We start from the raw sequence: 22,421 nt of genomic DNA, 5'->3' as shown, positions 1-22,421 counted from the left end.
TGTGTGTACTGCCCCTAAACAACAGGACTGCATGGAAACAACAGCCAGGAGCCTGATTTTCCTAAGGAATCACAACTTCTGCAAGGAGATATGCTGAGCATTGGCACAAAGTAAAAATCCAGCTGCTGATTTCCTTTTCTGTAGCATTCAGTTGCAGGGCTGACCCACCTTCCTTTCCAGGCAGGAAGGGGAGAACAGCCTGGAAAACAGTCCAGCCTTCAGCTAATGCTCCACTTCTCATAGACAAACATGCTCTTTACCTTGCTGCTATCTTAAGTCAATATTTCCCCAACAATGTTGTCAGCTTTCCAGTCTGATGCCATGAATTGATTTCCATTAAATCGGGGACTGTTTATGTTCCACATAAAGCACTGTCTGCAGAGTGGCCCCTCAAGCCCTGGTAGCTCCTATGGAAGTACAACATGGATCAGCTCAGTGCCACTTCCAGCTGCTACAACCTGTGCAGGACACATGGCTCTGGCAGCAAAGATGGGGAGAACCAGTGTAGGGTGTCTCTTGCTGGTTAATTGGTGTCTCCCAGCAATTTCAGGAAAAAGTGCAGAGTTTCAACTGGTGATAGAAAAATGGGAATAGATGCCAGTGGCACAATCATACTCCAAACCACTGAAAGGGAATATCTTGACTGCTGATGCAAGATAATATCACATCACTGCTCTCTGCATGTGGTGCTATGTGGCCAAGTTAATGCCTGTCCTATGGATTCAGGGTCCCAGCATTCACATGTCTCATGGAAAAGGTGGGTTAAATGGAAAATGCAGGCCTGGGGTAGCAGCCTGTGTAACCAGCATAGCTTTTGCATGGGTCAGGAGAGCACATTTCAAAACCAAGCTCCCTTGTTTCTGTGAAAAGGGCACATTGCAGGATTTGCGTGTGCCCTTCTGCTCAGCTCACCAGGCTGTCGTGGATCTTTTGCTGTTTCCATGACTTGCTGGCCCCTCCTCTGGCTCCAGGCATTTGAAGCTGAGCCCTTTGGCCAAACAGTCCTTGCTGAAATGTCAATACACTGCCAGAACACTGGCTCACAGGGTTCATCATGATTTCCAGGCAGTATGTGGCTTTGTTTCTCTGCTTTCTGCTACTGATCCCTCTTTCTCTGGATGCAGGTATGTTGTAGGATATAGCTGTAATGATATTTACTGGCAATGGACCTCTTTCCTCTTTCCTGTTACTGAGGTGATTTCCACTGCAAGTTTTGAGCACTGCTGTGTGTTTGTCGTGTCTCCTGCTGTGCCTGTGCATTATTCCAAAGCTCTTATTTACTCTCAGCAGTGGCTCCATGCACTTGTTCTGCCAACTAAGGAAAAGCACCTCTAGACTGCTAAATTAATTTGTTATCTTGGTGCACAGACAGCAGGCAAACCACCAGCTGTCTACATGAAGAAAGGAACTGGGATTTATGGTTATTTCATGCAGAACTGGGACATTTTTCAAAGCAAAGCATCAAGAACCTGTCACTCAGCTGATGAGTAATTAAAGTGGGTAGGATCCACTCTGTTTCAGTAGAAGGCAGAGAAGAGGTAGCTCTTCAGTTGTTTGTCCAAAAACCAGCTCCCGTATTAATAAAGCAGATCCAGTGCTCTCAGATCCCCCTTTAGCCATTAACTAGGTCTTGTTTGTTGCAGTGAGAAAGGTGGGAAAATAGGTAGCAAAGTCAGAAATTATCCAATACAAAAAACTGGATAATGCCAAATGGATGTCCCAAGCCATGTGCTCAGGCATGCTCCTCTGTCAGAGTCTGTGCTCATGCACTGATACATGTGCCACATATCTGCAGCATAAGATTAACTAAAAGCCTTTAAAGAAAGCCATATCAAATGCATACATCCTGACTGAAATCAAGGCAGAAAGACCCACCTGACATTCCTATAATGACCAAATGCACCCAGGGATAAATTCAGTGCACAATACTTCATTCTTCTAAGTAACTTTGAAATACAGGGGGAAATTACCATTATTCTACATGTAATTCAGCAAATATCCTGAATTAGAAACAAATGTTTATGGACACACCTCACATCACTTCAGACTGGAATAAACCCTCTCAGCATCTATGACTGAGTGTATATTGGTATGACACACATGAGTCTGTCTTTCAGCATCCCTCAGGGCCCTTTCAGCAGGTAGAAGATAACTCCCACTCTTTTTGAGAGAATGTCCTGGGGAAAGGCAGTAGATATGCATCAGCCTCAGTCCCCAAATCTACCCACAAGCAGAGGTGAAACAGTTAAAGTGCTGAAATGTAAACTGCCATGAAGCTCCAGAAGCTCCCCTACAGATGTAGATGATAAAAAAATAATTAAAAATGTCAAGACTTTTTCTGTGTAGTATGTGGAGCAAAATTACACACCAGCACTTGGACTTCTTGTTCCTTATCCTGAATTATACTGGGGGAGCACAGTTGTGTGATGTGCTAATACCCTGAGGCTGAGGAGCAGGTCAGCACGGTGACCATTGGTGTTTCCAGTGCACACTTCTGCCAGTTGCAGTTCTAGGAAATGACCTCTGCTGATGCCTGCTACCAAACCTATGTACCCAATATCTTTCCAAAGTGTGGTAGAGACACAAGAAGACCCCTTCCTGGCTGTAGTCTGTGGTAATGGCAGGAGCTAGGAGCCATCACAGGCTCCACTAGGAAATGCAGTCAGCATTGTCCAGCCTTCCTATGTACCTTAACATAACATTTTCCATAGAAGAAAATTAAAGATAATATATTAAAGCAGTGATTCATGAATTGTGGTCTACTCGTAGTGGGGTAAATTCCTTCTTCAGGTCCAACAAGTGGAGGGGTATGAAATAACATGAGTGTGTGGGTGAAGTCATGACTGTGGTCCGCCTATCACTGTGACTGTATCAAGTACAGAATTTCAGCTTTTACCATGTACACCAGTGCTAGATAAAGTGACACGAGCTTTCCAGTGCCATGCACACCAGTGCTTGATAAAGTGACACAGGCTCTCCAGCTGCTACAGCTGTAAGAAACTGCTGCATGTGCTAAGATGCATATGACATCAAGTACCTCAAGAGTCACTGACATGCATACAACACACAGACAGACACACAGACACAGATACACACACACACACACACACACACCCCACTGCTGTAACAGGCCATCTTCTCCTAAGCTCTGGGATCTCTAAAACTCCTGTGTTGTCACTTTACCTTGAGGCAGGCCAGAGAAAGGAGACTCTTTCACATCTGCCCATTTCTTTGCTAAAGTGTCTCAGAAAAAGCGTGGGAAGCAGAAAAGCTTTCAGGGGAAATTGTCTCCCCATCCTCTCTGTCTGGCAAGCACAGCTCTATGACAAACACAACGTGCTGCTGTTTTTCAGTCTTTCTAAAGCAGGAAGAGGCAAGCCACATTTTGCAAAGACAAAGACGAGCCAACAGCTTCTTTGAAGAGATAAAACGGGGGTCACTAGAGCGAGAATGCATAGAAGAAAGGTGCTCCTATGAGGAAGCAAGAGAGATTTACGGTGATGTTGAAAGGACAGTAAGTAACACAAGGCTGGGTGAGCACTCATTGTCATAAGAACTCTCCCTACTCAAAGGCTGTGCTTTGACACTTTAAACTACCAGAGTTAAAAAAGAACTTTGTGTCCTGCTGTTTGCATTTTTCTTTTCTATTTACAGGGATAAATTCACTACAGCAGCAGTGAATTGCAGGAGGGCACTCTGCATGGGCAATCCCAAGCAGTAACCATTTAGAGGATGGTGGCAAAGCAGATGGTCTCTAAGACATCTCCCCAAACCCCCAGTAATGCCTGCCCTGAGAATACTTGAAATTATTGTATTGTGCAACATTTTTTTCAGTCAATCCCACCTCAGCTATACAGAGCTTATTTATGTATGACCTATTTATGTGCATTAAACAAGGCCCTTCTCTATTAGTATGTGAAAAAACTGTACAATCTGGAAAATAGAATATTTTATGGATATTAACTGTCACAAACTATAAAGGTAGAAGTGGCATCACTCTGACTGTCTGTAACCCATGCTGTGCAACAAGGGCTGTAAGACTTGACTTGATTCTTCTTTAATTAAGTCTCACATGTTTTTCTTCCAGGAAGAGTTCTGGCACATCTATTCCGGTAGGATCATTCAGGATGTTCTAACAGCTGTGGAGCACGCCCACTGCTGCAGCTCTTTGAGTGAGCTGGACTGACACTGAGTGTTTTACAGACCCTAACCAGTGTGACTCCAACCCTTGTCAGAATGGTGGGATTTGTGATGACCAGTTCCAGGATTATGTTTGCCGCTGTCCCGTCGAATACGAGGGCAAAAGCTGTGAAAAAGGTCAGCTGTGGCATAACTTACCAAAATAAAAATGCTGTTACTAATTCGAATGCAAGGCATTGAGATAACCAATAAGTTTACAGTCACTGTAATTCAGAATTTGGACTTGAAGATCCCTTCCAACTCGAGATATTCTATGGTTCTGTGATTCTGCATCATTCTAGCTGTGACAGCTTCTGTTCATTGTGCTTTTGGTGTTGAGGGATGGATCTAACCAGATAGCAGTCAGGCACTGCAAGGCAGCAAGATACTTATTGCCCTATAATGACTTTGTGGAAAAAAAAAGAAAAATTGCATTTGCGTGCCATCTGAGAAAAAAGGAGGAATTATTTCCTACTCAAGTGCTGAAGTTACTTTAACTTAGAAGCTCCATGCAGTATGTAAGTGAGAACTACATTGCATATGCACAGTACAAAGCCCAAAGGGAAGGACCCAGTGGTTTATGAAGTTAATACACACCTTTCCACTGATTTCAGAGGACACTGAACATTGAGTGTTACATCCTCAGAACACGCAGAGTCTGGACATGGGCTAGGCACTCATTGAGTCTAGGTAGGCAGTCTCAACAGTCATCCCAGAGCATCCTCCTGCTACTTGGCAAAATGTCACAGAATTAAAATTTTTCAGTCATATTTTATGATGGTTACCACCCAATTACAATATCTCCATTCTTGAGACAGCTCAGGTACTGTATAAATACTGGCTGATTTAATTTTAGGCATATATTTTTTAACCAAAGCCTATTCTCCCCTAACCCCTGGAGATCCAGGCCTACTTAGCTTTTGATGGAAAGGACTTTTGATGAAGTTGCTCTGCATAAATCACAAAAATCTCTTTTCCTGCCTTGCTTTCCTGACAGCAATCCAATTGCAAGTTATCAGCTTTAAGCACAAAAATCCAAGTCTTGAATCCTAAATGCTCTTTCTCTGACTCTAGCTGTGGCTGACAAACTGAAGTGCATTTTTGACAATGGTGGCTGTGAACAATACTGTACTGACAAGCAGTCCACAACACGACTGTGCTTCTGTGATGATGATTACACTTTAGCAAGTGATGGCGTGTCCTGCATCCCTCAAGGTAAGACACTAACAACCTGATGCTAAGCCTAAGCCAGATCTGGAAGAAAAGTTTTCAAAGTGTACATGTCAGGACATGCAATGCATAATGCTCATCTGAGCACCAGCTCCTCACCTCTCCTCGACGGGCAGAGTCCCAAATCATACATTTGGCTTCTGGTGTAAGTTAGCTACCCCAGAAATACAGTGGTTGGTCAGCATGACCACCACGCAGAGATCCTTTTAGATCCTACACCCACAGCAGGAAAATACTTTGGGGCCAGATTTGTTTTAATGTTGTCTCTCCAATCTGAAACTGCGACTAGATTTCACCACTATATTTATTTCAGTACAGGAGTGAAGACAGGAAGAGGCCTATTAAAACCAAAGAAAAAAAGTTAATCTCTTTTACTTTTCTTTCTTTCTTTCTTTCTTTCTTTCTTTCTTTCTTTCTTTCTTTCTTTCTTTCTTTCTTTCTTTCTTTCTTTCTTTCTTTCTTTCTCTCTTTCTCTCTTTCTCTCTTTCTCTCTTTCTCTCTTTCTCTCTTTCTCTCTTTCTCTCTTTCTCTTTCTTTCTTTCTTTCTTTCTTTCTTTCTTTCTTTCTCTCGTTCTCTCTTTCTCTCTTTCTTTCTTTCTTTTCTCTCTCTCTCTTTCTCTCTCTTTTATTTTCTTTTCCCTCCTCTTCTTTTCCTAATTGTTAGGAATAATACACTTATGGTATTCCTCTAGACACTATGGCTAGATATTTTTTTCATCTAGCAAGGTAAATTTCAACTGGGACTAGAGTAGAGCAAGTTAATCTTTTTGCCAATGCATAAGCAGGCACCTGACTCTTTTGCAGATGCCTACTTGAATTACTTTATTAGAGGGAAAAGGAGACCCCTGGGGATATGAACATAACAACATAATGGACAGAGCCACAGGGAGCATGCAAAGTAATTCTGAGGAGTGGTGCTCCCCTGCACACACCTCAATGGAACACTCATGCAGAGAGCTGGTAATGACAACCTAGCTCTCAGCAGCAGCAATTTCATTAGAAAAAAATGTCTACTAATGTGCTTATCCCTTATTAACAGATTCTGCAATACCACGTGGTAGGAAAGCTGCTTTTGTTAAAAGCTAAGAACAAACAATTCAAAATTCCTCACAGGCTTTTCTGTGCATCTTTCCCTGCAAGGAAGATGTATTTGTTGCTGCTTGCTTCTTGGGGACCAAAATACCTGTAAAATTGACCATGTGTTGCAAGTAGAAAAAACTGTGTAACTGCCAGGCTGACAGTCCCCTCACTGTCCCTCTGTCATCTCCCACAATGGCCCAAATTTGTGTTGCCCTACACACAGCATTAGAGACACAGCAATAGAGGCTGTGCCTGTTTAATCTTTCACCAGCTGCCACCAAAAAGCCAGTCCTGTTTCTCCATACCTTGCATTGACCTGTAAAACCCTGATGCTGCCTTCATGTCAGCTGAGGTACTTACAGCTCCACGGAGATGCTGCATGCAGCTCAGCAGAGACTGTAGGGCCCTGGCTCCCAAAGAGGCAGAAACAGAGCACTTCTCCTCACAGCGCTACCCCAGAGAGAAGGGACTGCCAGACAGAAGGGATCCCAAAGAGGCAGAAACAGAGCACTCCTCCTCACAGTGCTACCCCAGAGTGAAGTGACTGCCAGACAGAAGGGATGGTGTGTTCGGTTTCAGCACAGACACGTGGCACACAAGCACCCCCGAGGTTAGACCTTCTCCTTTACAGGAAAACCCAGCTGGGTGAAGGATGTACTGAAAACACCAGAACTTCCTCTGCACTACAGCTGAACTGCAAGTTCAGTCAGGATTTGATTCTCTTCATTGCCATTCTTCACATGCTAGCTCAGGCAGAACAGAGATGTGTGGTCTGGAAGAATCCAGCAGGCTCTGGACACAAGCAAACAAGGTAGTGTGGGAGAGGCATGCAAGAAAACAGAGTCTGCCCTTGGGACATATTTGGCTCTGCCCAAACAAAGGGTGGCAAGACCCAATGATTAAGCCTCTGTCTCACCCTGACGTGGATGCTGTGACTTAAAGTCAGCAGGGACAAAGAAAATTGTAGACTACAGAGCTTGTCAGATCACTTCTGCACTCCAGCCTGCAGCCTACCTCATTGTGTTGATGTGTATCTTAAGCAGGTTTATTGTCAGCAAAGACCTATGGTAGGTGACTCCATGTCAGTGATGCTGTAAGAGCCTCAACTCTAACTGTAAGAGCATTTCTGGCTGTTTCCAAACAAAAAAAACCTACTTCCCTGCTGAGCTGCTTTACATTATTTTTGAGAATCCATGCTCCTAGACTATAAATCAGTTTTTCAGCTGACATAGCTTCACTGAAGACATTACACATTTTGCTGTGAGTTCAGTACAATAAAATCTTTGTTGCCTTTTGTTGTTTTGGGTTTTGTTTTTTTGTTTTCTTTTTCCTCAGTGAAATACCCTTGTGGAAAAATACCAGTGTTGGCAAAAAAAAATTCAACTGCACGTGGAAGAATAGTAGGTGGTTTCATCTGTCCTCCAGGTGAATGTCCATGGCAAGTGAGTTTTCAAAAATCTTTCATTGCTTTTATTTTTAAAATTTCCTTATGAAATCACTACACTAAATTCATTGCTTTAAATCTGTGATGTTAAAAATTCATAAAAAGTGCCATATCTTCATAACCAAATTCCTTCTTCATCCATAGCCAGCAGATCCACCTGTTTCACTTAGGCACCTTAGCTTTGTTCCAGAGTACCTGGTTTCATAGGAGTAGAGTGGTAGCACAGCTGTGTCTATCTCCTGACCCCTCAGTCCTTAACTTCACTTCCAACAAGAATTAGTTGCAGCTTCCAGGGATACACTTTGGGCCATAATATGCAGGGTCCATACTACAAGATGAAGAAAACGTCCATGGGAAGACTTCCCTTGCTAAGTTCTCCATGGAGTCAGCGTGGTATTGTGGAACAGCTGCATAAAGGGCCAGAAAGAAGCAATATGAAACCCATCTCTACCGAGATCTATGTCAAGCACATTTGATGAAGGACATACATTTGCTTTTTGTTGACAGGCCCTTATAATACAGGATCAGAAAGAAAAGTGTGGTGGCACGCTGCTTTCCCCAGGGTGGGTGGTCACTGCAGCTCACTGCTTGGAGCACGTTCACCCTAAACAGCTTCGGGTCAGACTGGGTATGTATCTTCCCCTCCTCATCTAATCAAGGTGGTGGCAGCTTCCCAACCTGATAAAATCAGAGCAGAAGGCTTTGGCAGTACAAGCTAATTGTCCTTAGAGGCGTCAGACTAGAAACACCCCACATCCTCAAGCTTCCAAGGATTCAAGGAGCTACCTGACATGACCTACAATTAATAATTTTCCAGGTGAACACAAAATAAATGTTGATGAGAAAACTGAGCAAGACAGTGGAGTGGCCAGGATGATCATTCACAAAGAGTACAGGAATGAACAGGTCAATAATGATATTGCCCTCCTGAAACTGGAAACACCCGTGAATCTCACTGACCATGTGGTGCCAATATGCCTGCCTGAGAAAAGGTTTGCTGTGTATGAACTGTCCACCATCAAGTTCTCCACAGTAAGCGGATGGGGACGCCTAATAGATGGAGGTGCCACTGCTTCTGTCCTGATGAGAGTTGATGTGCCACGTGTAAAGACACAAGAATGTGAAAAGGAGACTGATTTAAATATCACAGAGAATATGTTCTGTGCAGGAGATCTGTCTGGGGTGAAGGACTCCTGCAAGGGAGACAGTGGTGGTCCTCATGCTACACGGTACAAGAACACTTGGTTTCTGACTGGGATTGTCAGCTGGGGAAAGGGCTGTGCTGTTCAAGGCAGCTATGGGGTTTACACTAGGGTATCCAAATACATCGACTGGTTGAGGAAGCACATGGACTAATGATGCTGAGTCACATCATTTCCAGGTTGTGCTATTGCCCCCCAGTCCCTCTCTACCATTTTCCCCTTGAAGGATTCCTTCATTATCTTAGATATTTGATACAGACCATACCCACAACACTATTAAAGATTTGAAGTGAACCTAAGGCCTGCTTGAATACATAAAATAACTTCCCTCTCAGTGTTGTTTGTAAAATGGTGTATCTTGTCAAGCAGGCAGAGAATGACCATAACAAATCAGACACAATGCCCCTCCTGTTCTGCATCCATTTCTGCTAAAGGTCAGAGCTACATGCTGAGAGAAAGACTGTCAGCAACACATCATGCAGACCATAAGCCTTCCTCCAGCTACACTCTCAGCCTCTGGTAATCAGTGAAGTACAGACTTCCTGAGCCAGAAGTTGCATTAGACTGAACAGTCATGAATGAATGTGTTGTCCATAATTGTGTGCAATCTCCTTTGAACACATTTATGCTTCTGGCTTTCATAACTTCCTATGCTATGGATCCTGTAATATAATGATGAAATAGCAGAAATAAAAATAGAAAAGGTGCTTCCTTTAGCTTATGTTAGAGCAGCTTTCTCCAACAGTTGCAGTGGCAACAGGGAGATTTGAAGGGGAGGAACTGCAGACACTCCCCAAGACAAGAAATCTGGGAAAAGGTTGATTCCATATTTACAGGTCTGCTATGAAAACTTGATTTAAATCTTCTTGCACCAAGCACTATTGCTGTAAGGCTCGTAAGTGCAATATTTAACCCTATATTTATGAGTGGTAAAGAATACCACTGATTTAATCTTATCTTTGCCTTGGTATTATGCATATTGATAGAAAGAGTGCATATGAAAGGGAATGTTTATCAGTTGTCCAGTATAATCTCAATTGTACTCTCTATCCTGAGATCTAAAACCAGAACAGGATAATAATCTACCCCTCCGCAAAACAGTGACCAAAGACCATTCACTAAAGTCTTAAGGCATAAATGACAGAACCTGAAGCTCTCTCTCTGAAAACATATACAGTTCAAAAATGTACTTTCTAACCTTAGCATGAAAACACTGAAAAGGTGAGCAAGGTAAAACTGAACTAGGAGATTGGGAAACAGTTTAACTATCTCATGCAGAATTTACACTCTAGATTGTTCAAATAATGCAGAATATCAACTCAACAAAAGCTTATCAGCAGGTAGGCCACAACTGATCATACTCCACTATTAGGGGAAAACATTGTCATTGTATGGTACATACCATGCAGTACTGAACATCCTATAACCTGTTTTACCAACAGCGAAGGAAGTTTTACTGTTCATTTAGGTAGTGAACTTTACTAGGAAAGGCAGCAAATTTCAGAGACCTGAAAAACAAGAGATGTTACAGTATATATGCATACATGCACTAGAGAGTCTCCTTGCTCCTAAAGAGAGTCCAGTCTCAAGAAGTAGTGACCAGCAAATAAAGCCTCATTTTCATTTAGATGAGGTGCTCAGCACTGTAAAACCATCCCTGACGACCCCTCAAGGCAGAATAATTTCTGTTTTCCATGATCCACAAGATAATTGCTCCTCTATAACACTCCAGTGAAAATGCTGATATTTGTGAACAAATTACCTTGCAGAAAAAAGGCCAAAAGAAATCAGTACTAAAAAATGCCACAAAAAATTACTTTTTCAAAACAAATCTGGGTTTTAGATTATATTTTAATACAACAGCCTGCTTAGGAAAGCCAAGGAGATGAAGGAGAGCGGAAGGCTGGCTCTGTAAGCACCGAGGACGTGGCCGCCGCAGCGCACTGCGAATCCCCCCAAGAAAGGGGGGACAGATTGAGGCCAGTTTCAGCCGAGGGCACTGGTCCGGAGCGCGGAGCCAGCAGGTTCCAGTGTGGATGTGCATGGGACACACGGCTGGGAGCAGCCCGGGATGTGCATGGGACACACGGCCGGGAGCAGCCCGGGACGGCGCCTGCTGCGGGCTGCGGGCCCGGCTGTGCCCAGCGCTGGGGGCACGGCAGCTTACTGAGGCGTGCTTCACTGCCCCTCCTCCAAAATAAAAGGTGCAATTAAAACCAAACCAAACCAAAGCCCCAAGCTGCCTCGGGCTTTGAAAAAATAAACCAAAAGAAGAGCAGCCACATCCCCTCGACTAAGAAATCCCGCCGGGGCTGTCACCCTGTCCCGCCGCTTCCGCTATTTCTGGGCAGGGTGAAGCTCCGCGGCTTCAGTCTCACCCCGCCCGAGGGGGTGAAGACTTCGGCTCCCGTCCGTCCCGTTCCTCCCGTCCGTCCCGTCCCGTCCCGTCCGGTCCGTGCCGTGCCGTGCCGGGAGCGGCACCGGCGGGGCCGCCATGTCCGGGTGCCTGCTGCTGCTGGTGCTGTGCGCCGCGCTGCCCGCCGGGCTCCGCGCTCAGGGAGGCGGTAAGGCGGCTCCTTTCCCATGGTTTCGGGAGGGGGGAATCTCCCTTCGCACCAGTCCTGGGGGCAGGCGGGGGCCTGCCGGCTGAACGCCGCAGGGGTGGCGATCGGTGCTGCGGGCCGGGACAGTGCTGGGGAAGGGGAGCAGGCACCGCACGGCTCGGCTTCCCCAGCAGGTTCGGTTCCCACACGGCTGAGGGCTTATCAGCTTATCAGCGACCCCGCACACCGCCGTACAGCGGCGAGCTGAGCTGCGGGGCAAGGAGCTGCTGCGGGCATCGTGTAGGAAGGTGGGATTGCCCGCCCCTCGAGGGGAGCACGGCTGCCCTCACCGCCTGAGGCGCTGCCTCTCCTGGATGAGGCGAGTCGCGGTTGGGTGCGCTCGGCCTTGGAGCAGCTGGGGCACAGCGGGGAGCGGGTCCCGCTGCCCTCCTGTGCCGCCAGAGTCAGCGCCTGAGTGCAAGGCAGCATCAGCAAATAACTTTTCAAAAGCTGTTAACTCTTCCTTCAGTGAGTCAGACTGCTTGGGGTTTAAAACAAAGTCTTTGGCATGTTTCTGGAATATCCTGCTTCGGTTGGCCAATGCCTGTTGCTCCTTGATGTCTGTAAAGAAGGGAGTATGATGGAGGGCTTGGGAACGAGAACGAGCAGCCTCAGAGGGAGGCTAGTTCAAGTTTGCAAAAACATCCGCTAATCCGGGTGGTGTGAAAGCAGAGAAATACAGGGGTGATAACCCCACCGGCTGTGTCCTGTCCATTTCCTGACGCTGAAGAAAGGGATTTGAGGACAAATAAGATAGTGGGTGAATGAACTAACAGTCACTGAGCTGCAAGTTAGAAGTACTTTCTGTAAGCCTTCCTTGAGAGGAGCCTTTTCAAAGTAAGTAGGGCTTCAAATTATGTGAGCATTGCTTAATATAAATAACACAAACAGAACTTGCGTCCCTGAGTAGGAGTTCACCAATTTCAATGAAAGCAGAATGAGTCTCCCCTGTGCTCACTTGGAGGATATTAGGGTATATAATTACTTTTAGCAAGTTTATTTATCATGGAATTAAGCTGCATGATGAATGCTCCAAAAGGAATGTGCAAGCCTCCCAGTCAGCATAAGTCATTGTCCTTGAAGTCACATCTGTAGCACACTCTTCCACACTCCAGCCTAAAAAATACTGGAAATATAGGACATATTGCAAAGTATTTCCTCAGTGTAAATTCCAGTGCTAGAACTTGATTAAATGTCAACTTCCAAACTCTTCACACTGTCCTCGAACATATACTCTTTACAGCGTAATTAGCAATTTACCTAATCCCGGGAGGTCATTCTCCCCCCTGTACTGGGCACTGGTGAGGCTGCACCTTGAGTGCTGTGTCCAGTGCTGGGCGCTCAGTTTGGGAAGGACATTGAGACACTTGAGCACATCCAGAGGAGGCAACGAGGCTGGTGACGGGCTGGGAACAAACTCTGTGAGGACCCACTGAGGGAGCTGGGGATGTTTAGCCTGGAGAAAAGGCGACTCAGGGGTGAAGTTATAACTCTCTACAAACTCCCTGAAAGGTGGCTGTAGTCAGGTGGGGGTTGGTCTCTTTCTCCAGGCAGCAGCTGACAGAACAAGAGGACACAGCCTTAAGCTGCACCAAGAGAAATACAGGTTGGATATTAGGAAAAAACTTTTTATGGAAAGAGTGATAAAGTACTGGAATGGTCTGCCCAGGAAGGTGGTGGGGTCACCATCCCTGGATGTGTTTAAAAGAAGAGTGGATGTGGCACTCAGTGCCATGGTTTAGTTGAGGTGTTAAGGCATGGGTTGGACTCAATGATCTTGAAGGCCTCTTCCAGCCTAGTGATTCTGTGGTTCTGTAATCTTCCCAGCATTGAGGGAAAGTCATTCTATTCAAGACTGAGTCTTGAGCAGGAGCAGCAGAAATATAAGCCCTCATTGGCAACCTTTTCAAGATTAAAAAGAGTAGAAGAGAATTTTGGGGTCCACATTTCATTCTGAGGCTACTGATTCTCAGGGAGACTGCCCTGAGAGATCTTGGGATGTATCAGCCTGTGTGAGGACTAACCTCACAGGTAATGTTGTGTACAGGTAGTGTGGTCTGTTTTGGCTTTGTTTCTACTTCACTTATTTGTTGTGACTCTTTTCCACCACCAACTGTTACCCACCTGTATAATTTTTCTCTGCTGTCTAGTATTCATCAAGAAAGAAAATGCCGACAAGTTCTTGGAAAGAACAAAACGTGCTAACTCTTTCTTAGAGGAATTGAAGCAAGGGAATATTGAAAGAGAATGCATTGAGGAGCGCTGCTCAAAAGAAGAAGCAAGAGAAGCTTTTGAAGATCAGGAGAAAACTGTAAGCATGAACTAATATGAAAGTAGGTCTATATATTTCATGTTTAAAAATTACTATTCATGTCCTTTGAGCTGGGCATCAAAACTCACAAGTTGTTCCCAATCACTTAACACAAATAATGATTGACTGTGGGTGGAATTGCTAAGGCAATAATCCTCCCATAACAGTCTTAACGTAGCTCTTGCATGGCCATCCCAGGTTACATCCTCTATTCTTTTACCTGTTCTGATCTGTTTAATTGCCACTGAAAGTTTTTTGATGTTCAATGGCTTTGCTGCTCTCAGTGTTGAAAATACTTTCACCCTGTCTGGGTTACATGCCTGAGTGCCATCACTGTGGTCAGGGCAGTCCCTGAGTGCCATGACTCTGGGAAGGCTGAGAAGGCAAATGCTGACATGGAATCTCATGAGGGAATTTTACTGAACTTATCTCAAGCAGTTTTGCTTGTAATTTTGTAGCTCTCTTTATCTGAATTGAGAGAATGTATAGTGTTAATAGTTCATAAATGCCTTAATGTTTACTGGAATGAAGTTTTGTGACTCCTGTGTCACCTGCCCTACCCCAATGGCTTGCTTAATTTTAGACAGAAATGTGATTTGTTCCCAAGCTGAAGGAAAAGTTAAAGAGATGGGGCAGCTGTGTGGACTGTAAGTAGAAAAGATGGTATTCCAAACATAGGCTGTAGCTATATGGCTGTTTAGAACTACCCTGAAACTGGAGCTAAGGCCAGATTCACTTCCCTTTAGCATTATTTGATGGCCAGAATGTTTTTGGAGTGACCCTGAGGTGTCCTTGGTGGGGAGTTCTGGGTGCATCACCAGTGTACCTTGGATCATAAATGTTGACTTACCTATAGCAGAACTGGCACAGCCTGTTCTGCCTGGTGACCAGATGTCACTGGAAAGGACTGTCCTGCACAGGCAGCATCCTAGAGTCCTCAGTGCCAATGAAAAGGAGAACACAAATCAGACAGAGTATTTTTAAATATCAGGATTTGTGAGGTCCTAATTGATGGGAGTATGGGGTGGGGATCAAGACTGAGAATTTGGCATTACAGGAATATAAGAAAATTCAGTCAGAACTGGCGGAAAGATAATTATGCAAGAAATCAAGTGACTTATGCTGAATGGGTCACACTGAAAAAACTCTAAGGAGGTTCAGATATTTCTGAAAAATGCATGAGACTTGTTTCTGTAGAGCTGGGCCATATGGATCATATGGTTTTAAGTTATTAAATGGTAATAGTGGGCTGCTAGGCTCTGTATGTATTTATAATGTAAATGTTTCCTTTAACAATTTTTAGCTGCAAGTATCCTGTGTATGAAAATCTAATATTTTTCTGAGGAATTTGGTAATTCTTATCTATTTCTTTTTCTTCTCCACACCTACCTGTAGGAGGAATTCTGGAACCTCTATGTAGGTAAGAAACACTCTGTGTGCATTTAGAAGATTAAGCTTCCTTATTGCAAGGTTTGAAAGGATGCACCCCTTAAATAACCCCTTCCTGCTCCCTTGCTTCCTCTCTCTTCACTCTGGGACACCCTCACGTTGTGCTTCCTCTGAAAAAGGAATCTGATTTACTGCCTGCTGTTGCTTGAACCCAATTGCTTCATTTGAAGGCAAGGTTCAGCTGTCTGCAGTGGCTGGACTGGCCTTTGTCCTCTCAAAAAATAACAGTGGTCCTTTGCACACAAAGGACAGTGAGGAGCAGAAACTGTGTGGGACTACCAGATAGTTTTCCTTCAGAGGGGCAGCCCCAGATAGGAGAATTCAAGATGCAAAGAGTCACAGATGAGAGTGTCTCTTAAATGCCATAACCAACACAAAGTTAAATTACATTGCATAGTCATTTGCCAGTTTCTTGTCACCTTCCATGCCAAAGTGTTGTTGATTCCTGTCTTAAAGAGCATTTTTTTGGTTGTGTTTTTTACAGAACTGTTTGGCATTCAAGGAAAATATGCCAAGGGATCCAATATGCCAGCAGATACTACCTAACAGTTTTCTGATTTTTTTATCTAAATATGTGAGTTTTATTTATTAGGGTTCTAGTGTTTGTAAGCACTGTGAAGGGACAGATTTTTAATGTATTAGTGTTTGATAGCATGTTCTCCAGAAAGTATATGTCCAGTTTGCACACTGGGAGGAGTGCATCAAAAATGTTGACAAAAGACAGCTCAGTTTTGTCTTTTGGAATCTGAAAAATAATGAAGACAGGTGCCATGAAGAAGACACAGACTTTCACAATCCTCTAAGCACAGGATGAACTCTGCAACCTACAGACTAAAATTTCAAGCAAAGCCTGTGTCAGTGTTACAGTAAAGAGGATTGGAATTTTTCAAACCATTTTCTTATGAGAATACAAGCAGCAGAATATCAGTGCCAATGCTCTTAGCAGAAGTGTTAGTTTTCATACATTTTAAACCACAGTCCACAAATGCTTTACGAGTGTTGAGAACTATTGAAAACTACAGCTATGTTCAGGCAAGTTACTAGAACAATTTGTTCTTGCTTCCTACTTTAGTAGGCTGTTCTGCAATTTGTGCAATATTGATATAAAACTCATTACCACAGCTGCAACTACAGTGTAAGGTAAGAACTAGATAAGTATGTTTTCTAGCAATAGGATGCTGCTTAGCTAAGGCCACTACAGAATAGAGTGCTATGGCACTGCAGAGGAGGCAGAAACCAGAAGTTATGATGTAGGCCTTCAGGCTGTCTGTTTTTTGGTTAATGTTGGTCTTGTCTTCCCTCTGTTAAGCATGAACATCAGTTCCAGAGCCTCCATGGCTGGGGCTTTTGGAGAGGTCTTGGTTTTGGCCACATACAGGTAGAAGATGGATCTTGATGTGTGGGTGCAGTACACAAAGCCCAGCAGCTGTTCCCCATGACAGGCAAAGCTGCAGCAGATGAGGTTACAGCCCCGAAATCCCATGCAGGGAGCATGCTGGATCCTTAGGATGAGTTGCTTCTTGCAAGTTGTTTCTGCTATGGACATTACTGTTTCAGCTGCTCCAAAGGGTACGAAAGTGGTAAAATAGGAGGATGAGAGCATGTTATCTAAAGCAGCAAATTATCAAGTGTCATTTTTCTGGATATCTTGCATTTTGTATGAAACAGAGCAAACACTATAGGGAAATGCAAGGGGCCAGAAGTTCAGTATCTTTAGGCAGTAATTGCAATATGGAAATGTCCTGTCAGCACTTAGAGGCTTCACTGTATGTATATTCTGACCACAATCATACTATCAAACAATATTCTGAGTTGGAAGGACCCACAAAGATTATAGAGTCATTGATCAAGCACAAATGAATGGCCCATACAGAGATGAAATCTGCAGCCCTGTCCATATGAGCACCATGCTTTAACCAGCCGAGGTGCTTTCTTTACCTTCCCACAAAAAAAAGGCTTGTGTGCACATCATAATACCAAAAAGAGATTGCAAAACTCAGGATATGTAGATGAATCATTGCAGGATTGGAATGATTGTGTTTACACTGTCTGTTCCATCTGGAATGTGGCAACTCACAGGACATATATTTTAAAAGGAAGGATGAAAGATGGCTTAAGAAAACTAAGAGCACTTCTGTGGCCACTGAAAATGCTTGCACACTTACAGTAATTTGGGTTTTGGTTTGTTTTTGTAGATGGGAACCAATGCAGTTCAAATCCTTGTCACTATGGTGGCCAGTGTAAAGATGGAATTGGATCCTACACTTGCACATGCTTGGATGGTTATCAAGGCAAGAACTGTGAATTTGGTAAGTTTCTGCTTTAGAGAACTGTGATGGCAGACTTCCCAGGGAGCTTTGTAGGGAAGCATGTTTTGCATGGAAATCCTTCCTGGGGCTCACTTTTGTGCCATAGAGCTGCCCCTGTGACAGGGGGGTATCATTAGCCCAGAAGTAAGAGCAGGAATGTGAAACTGAATTTCAGTCACAGGACCAAGGGGAGTGATGAGGAGTTGGAGTTTTTCGGGCAGGAGGGAGGAATTGTGTGAAGATTTACACAATTATGTTCTGTGTTAGTGTTTTGTTCATTGTTCCCCTGAGAATTTGTCTCTGCTTTTTGAGCTCACCATGGCATGGCCACAGGTCCCACTCAGACCTGGCAAGGACATTTGGTGTGCTGCATGTGGCTGCTTTGTAAGGCACAAGCTGATGTTCAGCACTCACATGAGTTATTCCTGAAGGGTGCTTCAGGAGCTTGGCAGGTGGGGATACAGATCCTGTTTGAAGAAGGTGTTTTGTTTTGGAGAACTTCCAGATCTTCTGTGAAGTCAGTGTTTATGTCCAGTTTTTCTGCCACCATCTCTTTTATAGTCATCCCAAAGTTCTGCAGAATAAACAACGGGGACTGTGAGCAGTTCTGCAGCGTCCAAAGAGATGGGCGGAAGGATGTGGTGTGCTCCTGTGCAGATGGGTATGTTCTAGCAGAGGACGGCAAACACTGTGTTGCAACAGGTATGAAGCCATGAGATAAAGCAATAGCAGTGCTTGGTGAGACTTGCTTCACTGTTAAGAGATGGCTTGGTTTGCAGTTGAGGAATGTCTTTTGAACCACCAGTACCCTACATGACATAGGCCCAACAGTGAGGCCAGGAGATTTGTATTTCCAAACCTTCCATTTGTGAGGTGTTGTGATGGAGTGGATCAAAATGTACATGATTTGGAACCCTTTGCAAGGTGCTTCTCAGCGAATTACCACAGTAAATCCCACTATTGCCAAGATAAAAGTAATTGCAATAATAACTCATTTTCTTAAATGCTTACAGATGGCATAAATTAGCAGCCTGCAAAACTTTTCTTCTGAAAACCTTTCTTTTTATAGAAACTGAAAATGTTAATGATTATAATCTGTGCTATTTACACATGTAAATTTTAGCACTCTTATGAAAGGACTCGTCAGAGGTTGTCAAACATATACTCAAAATGTTGTTCTTATAACGTTTTAAAAAAATAACAAATTGCTCTTGTGACCCATATTACTTCACTCTATTTCCTTGTAATTTCCAAGAAGTTTTCTCTTAGCCTGCTGTCCTCTCCATCTTTAATTTTAGCATTCTTCTCTTTACAGTAAAATACCCTTGTGGAAAAGTTTCTGTGGTAAGGAAGAAAAGGTCTGTTCTTTCACCCACTGACCAAGGCAATGTAACGAGTGATCAGGAAGACCCTCCTCCATATGAAATGACCACAGAGGAGAACTTTGTAACTACCACAGAGGAGAACTTTGTAATTACCACAGAAAGCCCCACCCCTCCACCTGACAACAGAACAAGAAGCAAGACACCGTATGTTGATACCAGGATAGTTGGTGGAGATCAGTGTCTTCCTGGCCAATGTCCATGGCAGGTGAATGGAGGGGGCTTTGCCCTGCATGTGGGCAGAGCGTGTCTGAGGGAAGGCAAGCAGAGCCTCCTTCCAGCTGGGAGCCTTCTGAACACGGCCTGTGTCACGTGCCAGCGGCAGTGAGATGTAGCTGAGCTGTGTGACCCTGGGCACTTGGATGTGCTGTTCTGCAAAGTGCAGCCTCAGGGGGCCAAAACAAAAGGCTGTGTGTCATTTTAGATGGAACTGCCTACCCTGTCCCCAGAGAGGAGTTTATGTCATGCTGTTCTCCCAGGCCATTTTTGTTCTCTCTGAGACCATCACCCCAGGCAGCACACCTGAGAGCAGGGTGATAAAGCAGATAAAGCCAGGATTTTGGTTCACAAATACGCCTTCATGTCTCAATTTCACCCTTGAGTTTGGGCAAGCCAAAATGAATTCCTGTATTTGGACATTGTTTGGGGGGTAAGTCCAAGGGATGTGGTGATCAGGAATCTGCACTCTGCCTGCTCAGTCAGTCAATGCCTGAGGGGCGTTACTCAGCCCTGGCAGTGAGGTAATGTGGAAGGCAAATGTTTTAACTTCACATGGAGACAATCAGGACTCTGTAGCAGTAGAAGTCAATCAGCAGCCTTTGCATGAGGAAATGCAAAGCTAGGAGGGACGTGGAGGGCCGCATACATGTTGCAGTGAGAGACATCTCTGTAGTGTGAAAAGTCAATTGGTGCTTTATAGCTCGTCAACATTAAACCGCACTTCCTCCTTGTGCCCTTACCTGTCTTGCTTCACAGGCTGTTCTGTTAAATGAGGAAGGAGAAGAGTTTTGTGGTGGAACTATTCTGAATGAAAATTTCGTACTTACTGCAGCTCATTGCATAAACCAATCCAAAGAAATCCAAGTTGTTGTTGGTGAGTATTTCTTTTACTCCTCTGAGCTGAGTGTAGCTGTTGGGCCGAACCTTCTGTGCCTTAAATCTCCTATGAGATGTACTCATGATTCATTAAGGTTTGTTACCTTTTGGCTGCTTTTTATAATTTTTTGTCATTCTGACTATCCTTCTTTGTAACAACAGGTGCCTCTCTTGCTTCTCTGCCAGCTAGCTGGAAGTGATTTCAGTTAAATATTCTAAAAATATTGGTTATCAATGTGTTCAGCAGAGCAGTGCTTCTGCAGGAAGCCCATCATTCCTGGCACTTCAGAAGCATCCAGAGTTGTTCTTGCAAGAACCCTCAGAAAAGCTCTGACTCATTGAATAGAACAGACAAGAACAAACTCAGATTTCCCATGGCTTCCTTTTGAACCAGGACACAGAATCAGCACAGCTTCATCTTTGCACTGTTGTAGTCCAGACCCTGTTCTCTTCTCTAAGCCAGGCTCAAGCTCCTGGGAGTGCTTCTACACAAAATTACATTAGTTTAGCTGAATCAGCTTATGCCTTTGTGTAAACTGGTACATAAAAAATCTCCATAGACCAAATCTCAGGACCAAAGCCAATCCAGTTGCTGCTAAGAAATGTTGCCATACCTGTTTACAGTTTCCTTGTGTGGTCTAATGTCCTGGGCAAAGTACACAGAATGAATATACTGCTCTCTTCCTCTGTCAAGGTTTTTCTGAAATTCTTGTACTTTCTCTACATTGATGACCCTTTTAATGCTCTTGTGCAGGTGAGGTGGACAGAGAGAAGACGGAGCAGTCTGAATCAATGCACACAGTGGACAAAATATACGTTCACTCCAAATTTATTGCTGAGACTTACGATAATGACATCGCCTTGCTAAAACTGAAGGAACCTATCAGATTTTCAGAGTACGTCATCCCAGCATGTCTCCCCAAAGCAGACTTTGCTAATGAAGTTCTGATGACGCAGAAGTCTGGGAGGGTTAGTGGCTTTGGCCGGGAATTTGAAGGCGGGCGAACGTCCAAAAAACTGAAGGTGCTTGAGGTTCCCTATGTTAATAGGAACACTTGCAAGCAATCCACTAACTTAGCCATAACTGAGAACATGTTCTGTGCTGGTTATCACACAGAGCAAAAGGATGCTTGCCAAGGAGACAGTGGTGGCCCCCATGTGACCAGATACAAGGATACTTATTTTGTTACTGGAATTGTTAGCTGGGGTGAAGGATGTGCAAGGAAAGGCAAATATGGGGTCTACACCAAACTGTCCCGGTTCCTGCGCTGGGTAAGGACAGTCATGAGTTTGTAGTGGTGCTGTGTCCCTTGATCCTCCTTGTTACCTGCCAAGGTGCAGGATTGGAAATGGAAACCTTCTTTTCCTGCTCATGTGCTAAGTTGGTTTTGAGATCTGATTCCTTAAAATTATGGTCTGCTTCCATTTGTATTGTTCCTGGCTTGAAACACCTCTGAGGAAAGTCAAAGTGTTTGGAATTGGTTGAATGAGGGAATTCCCCAGTCAAAAAGGCTGCTGACTGGGGTCTTTGGCTTCTTTTAATTACTTATCCATGGCCATTGTGGTTCCTATCAGTTGTCACGAGTGCTCCAACCAGAGGCTCCTAAACATGTTCTGAAGAGTCACTAGCCATGATGAAAGCAGGAAGGATGGGAGTCACTAAATCCTCCTATTGCAGCCATCTGGCTCAGCAGGGAGTTTATCCATACTGGACCTGTTTAGCTTCTACCTTGAGATGTGTTCAGAAGATGCAGGGTGCAGGGGATCTTGCATGGTAAAAGCTGAGACACAATTAGTTAATCAATATGTGATGCTAAATAATCACATATTCCACAAATGGCCTGCTCAGATCACAGCTGCTCATTAAAAAGGGGTTTTGCTTTCTAAGTATTCTACTTCACTCTCGTTTAATTTTACACTCTGCTCATCAGAATATATATACATGTGCATATTCAGTGTTTTCTTTATCTTGTTCTGGATTGTGTATGGCTGAGGATTGGAAAGCTCCTTGCATGTGTACTGTTCTAGATGTTTCAGTTAAGTGCAATATTCATGTACACCAGCATTTGAAATAAAACATTATTTCTTTTTTTTTTTTTCCTCCTTTGGTTGGGTTTTTTCCTAACAAAGCCCCATC

The 22,421-nt window shown here is 44.0% G+C and overlaps 2 protein-coding genes across 2 annotated transcripts; both read left to right on the top strand.

Annotated features, from left to right (window-relative positions):
* The first annotated feature begins 966 nt into the window (after nt 1–966).
* On the top strand, nt 967–9,838 carry F7 (coagulation factor VII). The gene is made up of 8 exons (XM_005488004.4): nt 967–1,124; nt 3,354–3,514; nt 4,088–4,112; nt 4,204–4,317; nt 5,254–5,394; nt 7,825–7,931; nt 8,441–8,561; nt 8,751–9,838. Exons 1-8 carry the CDS (start codon nt 1,055–1,057, stop codon nt 9,287–9,289), a joined length of 1,278 nt encoding a protein of 425 aa, XP_005488061.2. The 5' UTR covers nt 967–1,054; the 3' UTR covers nt 9,290–9,838.
* A 1,579-nt stretch (nt 9,839–11,417) lies between these two features.
* LOC102067788 (coagulation factor X) lies at nt 11,418–22,384 on the top strand. The gene is made up of 8 exons (XM_074535942.1): nt 11,418–11,699; nt 13,889–14,049; nt 15,445–15,469; nt 17,694–17,807; nt 18,369–18,509; nt 19,123–19,397; nt 20,165–20,282; nt 21,039–22,384. Exons 1-8 carry the CDS (start codon nt 11,630–11,632, stop codon nt 21,578–21,580), a joined length of 1,446 nt encoding a protein of 481 aa, XP_074392043.1. The 5' UTR covers nt 11,418–11,629; the 3' UTR covers nt 21,581–22,384.
* The last annotated feature ends 37 nt before the right edge of the window (nt 22,385–22,421 follow it).

The sequence above is a fragment of the Zonotrichia albicollis genome, chromosome 2 (genome assembly GCF_047830755.1).
Source record: "Zonotrichia albicollis isolate bZonAlb1 chromosome 2, bZonAlb1.hap1, whole genome shotgun sequence".
Lineage (NCBI taxonomy): Eukaryota > Metazoa > Chordata > Aves > Passeriformes > Passerellidae > Zonotrichia > Zonotrichia albicollis.
This window is presented reverse-complemented; position numbering and strand designations above follow the sequence as displayed.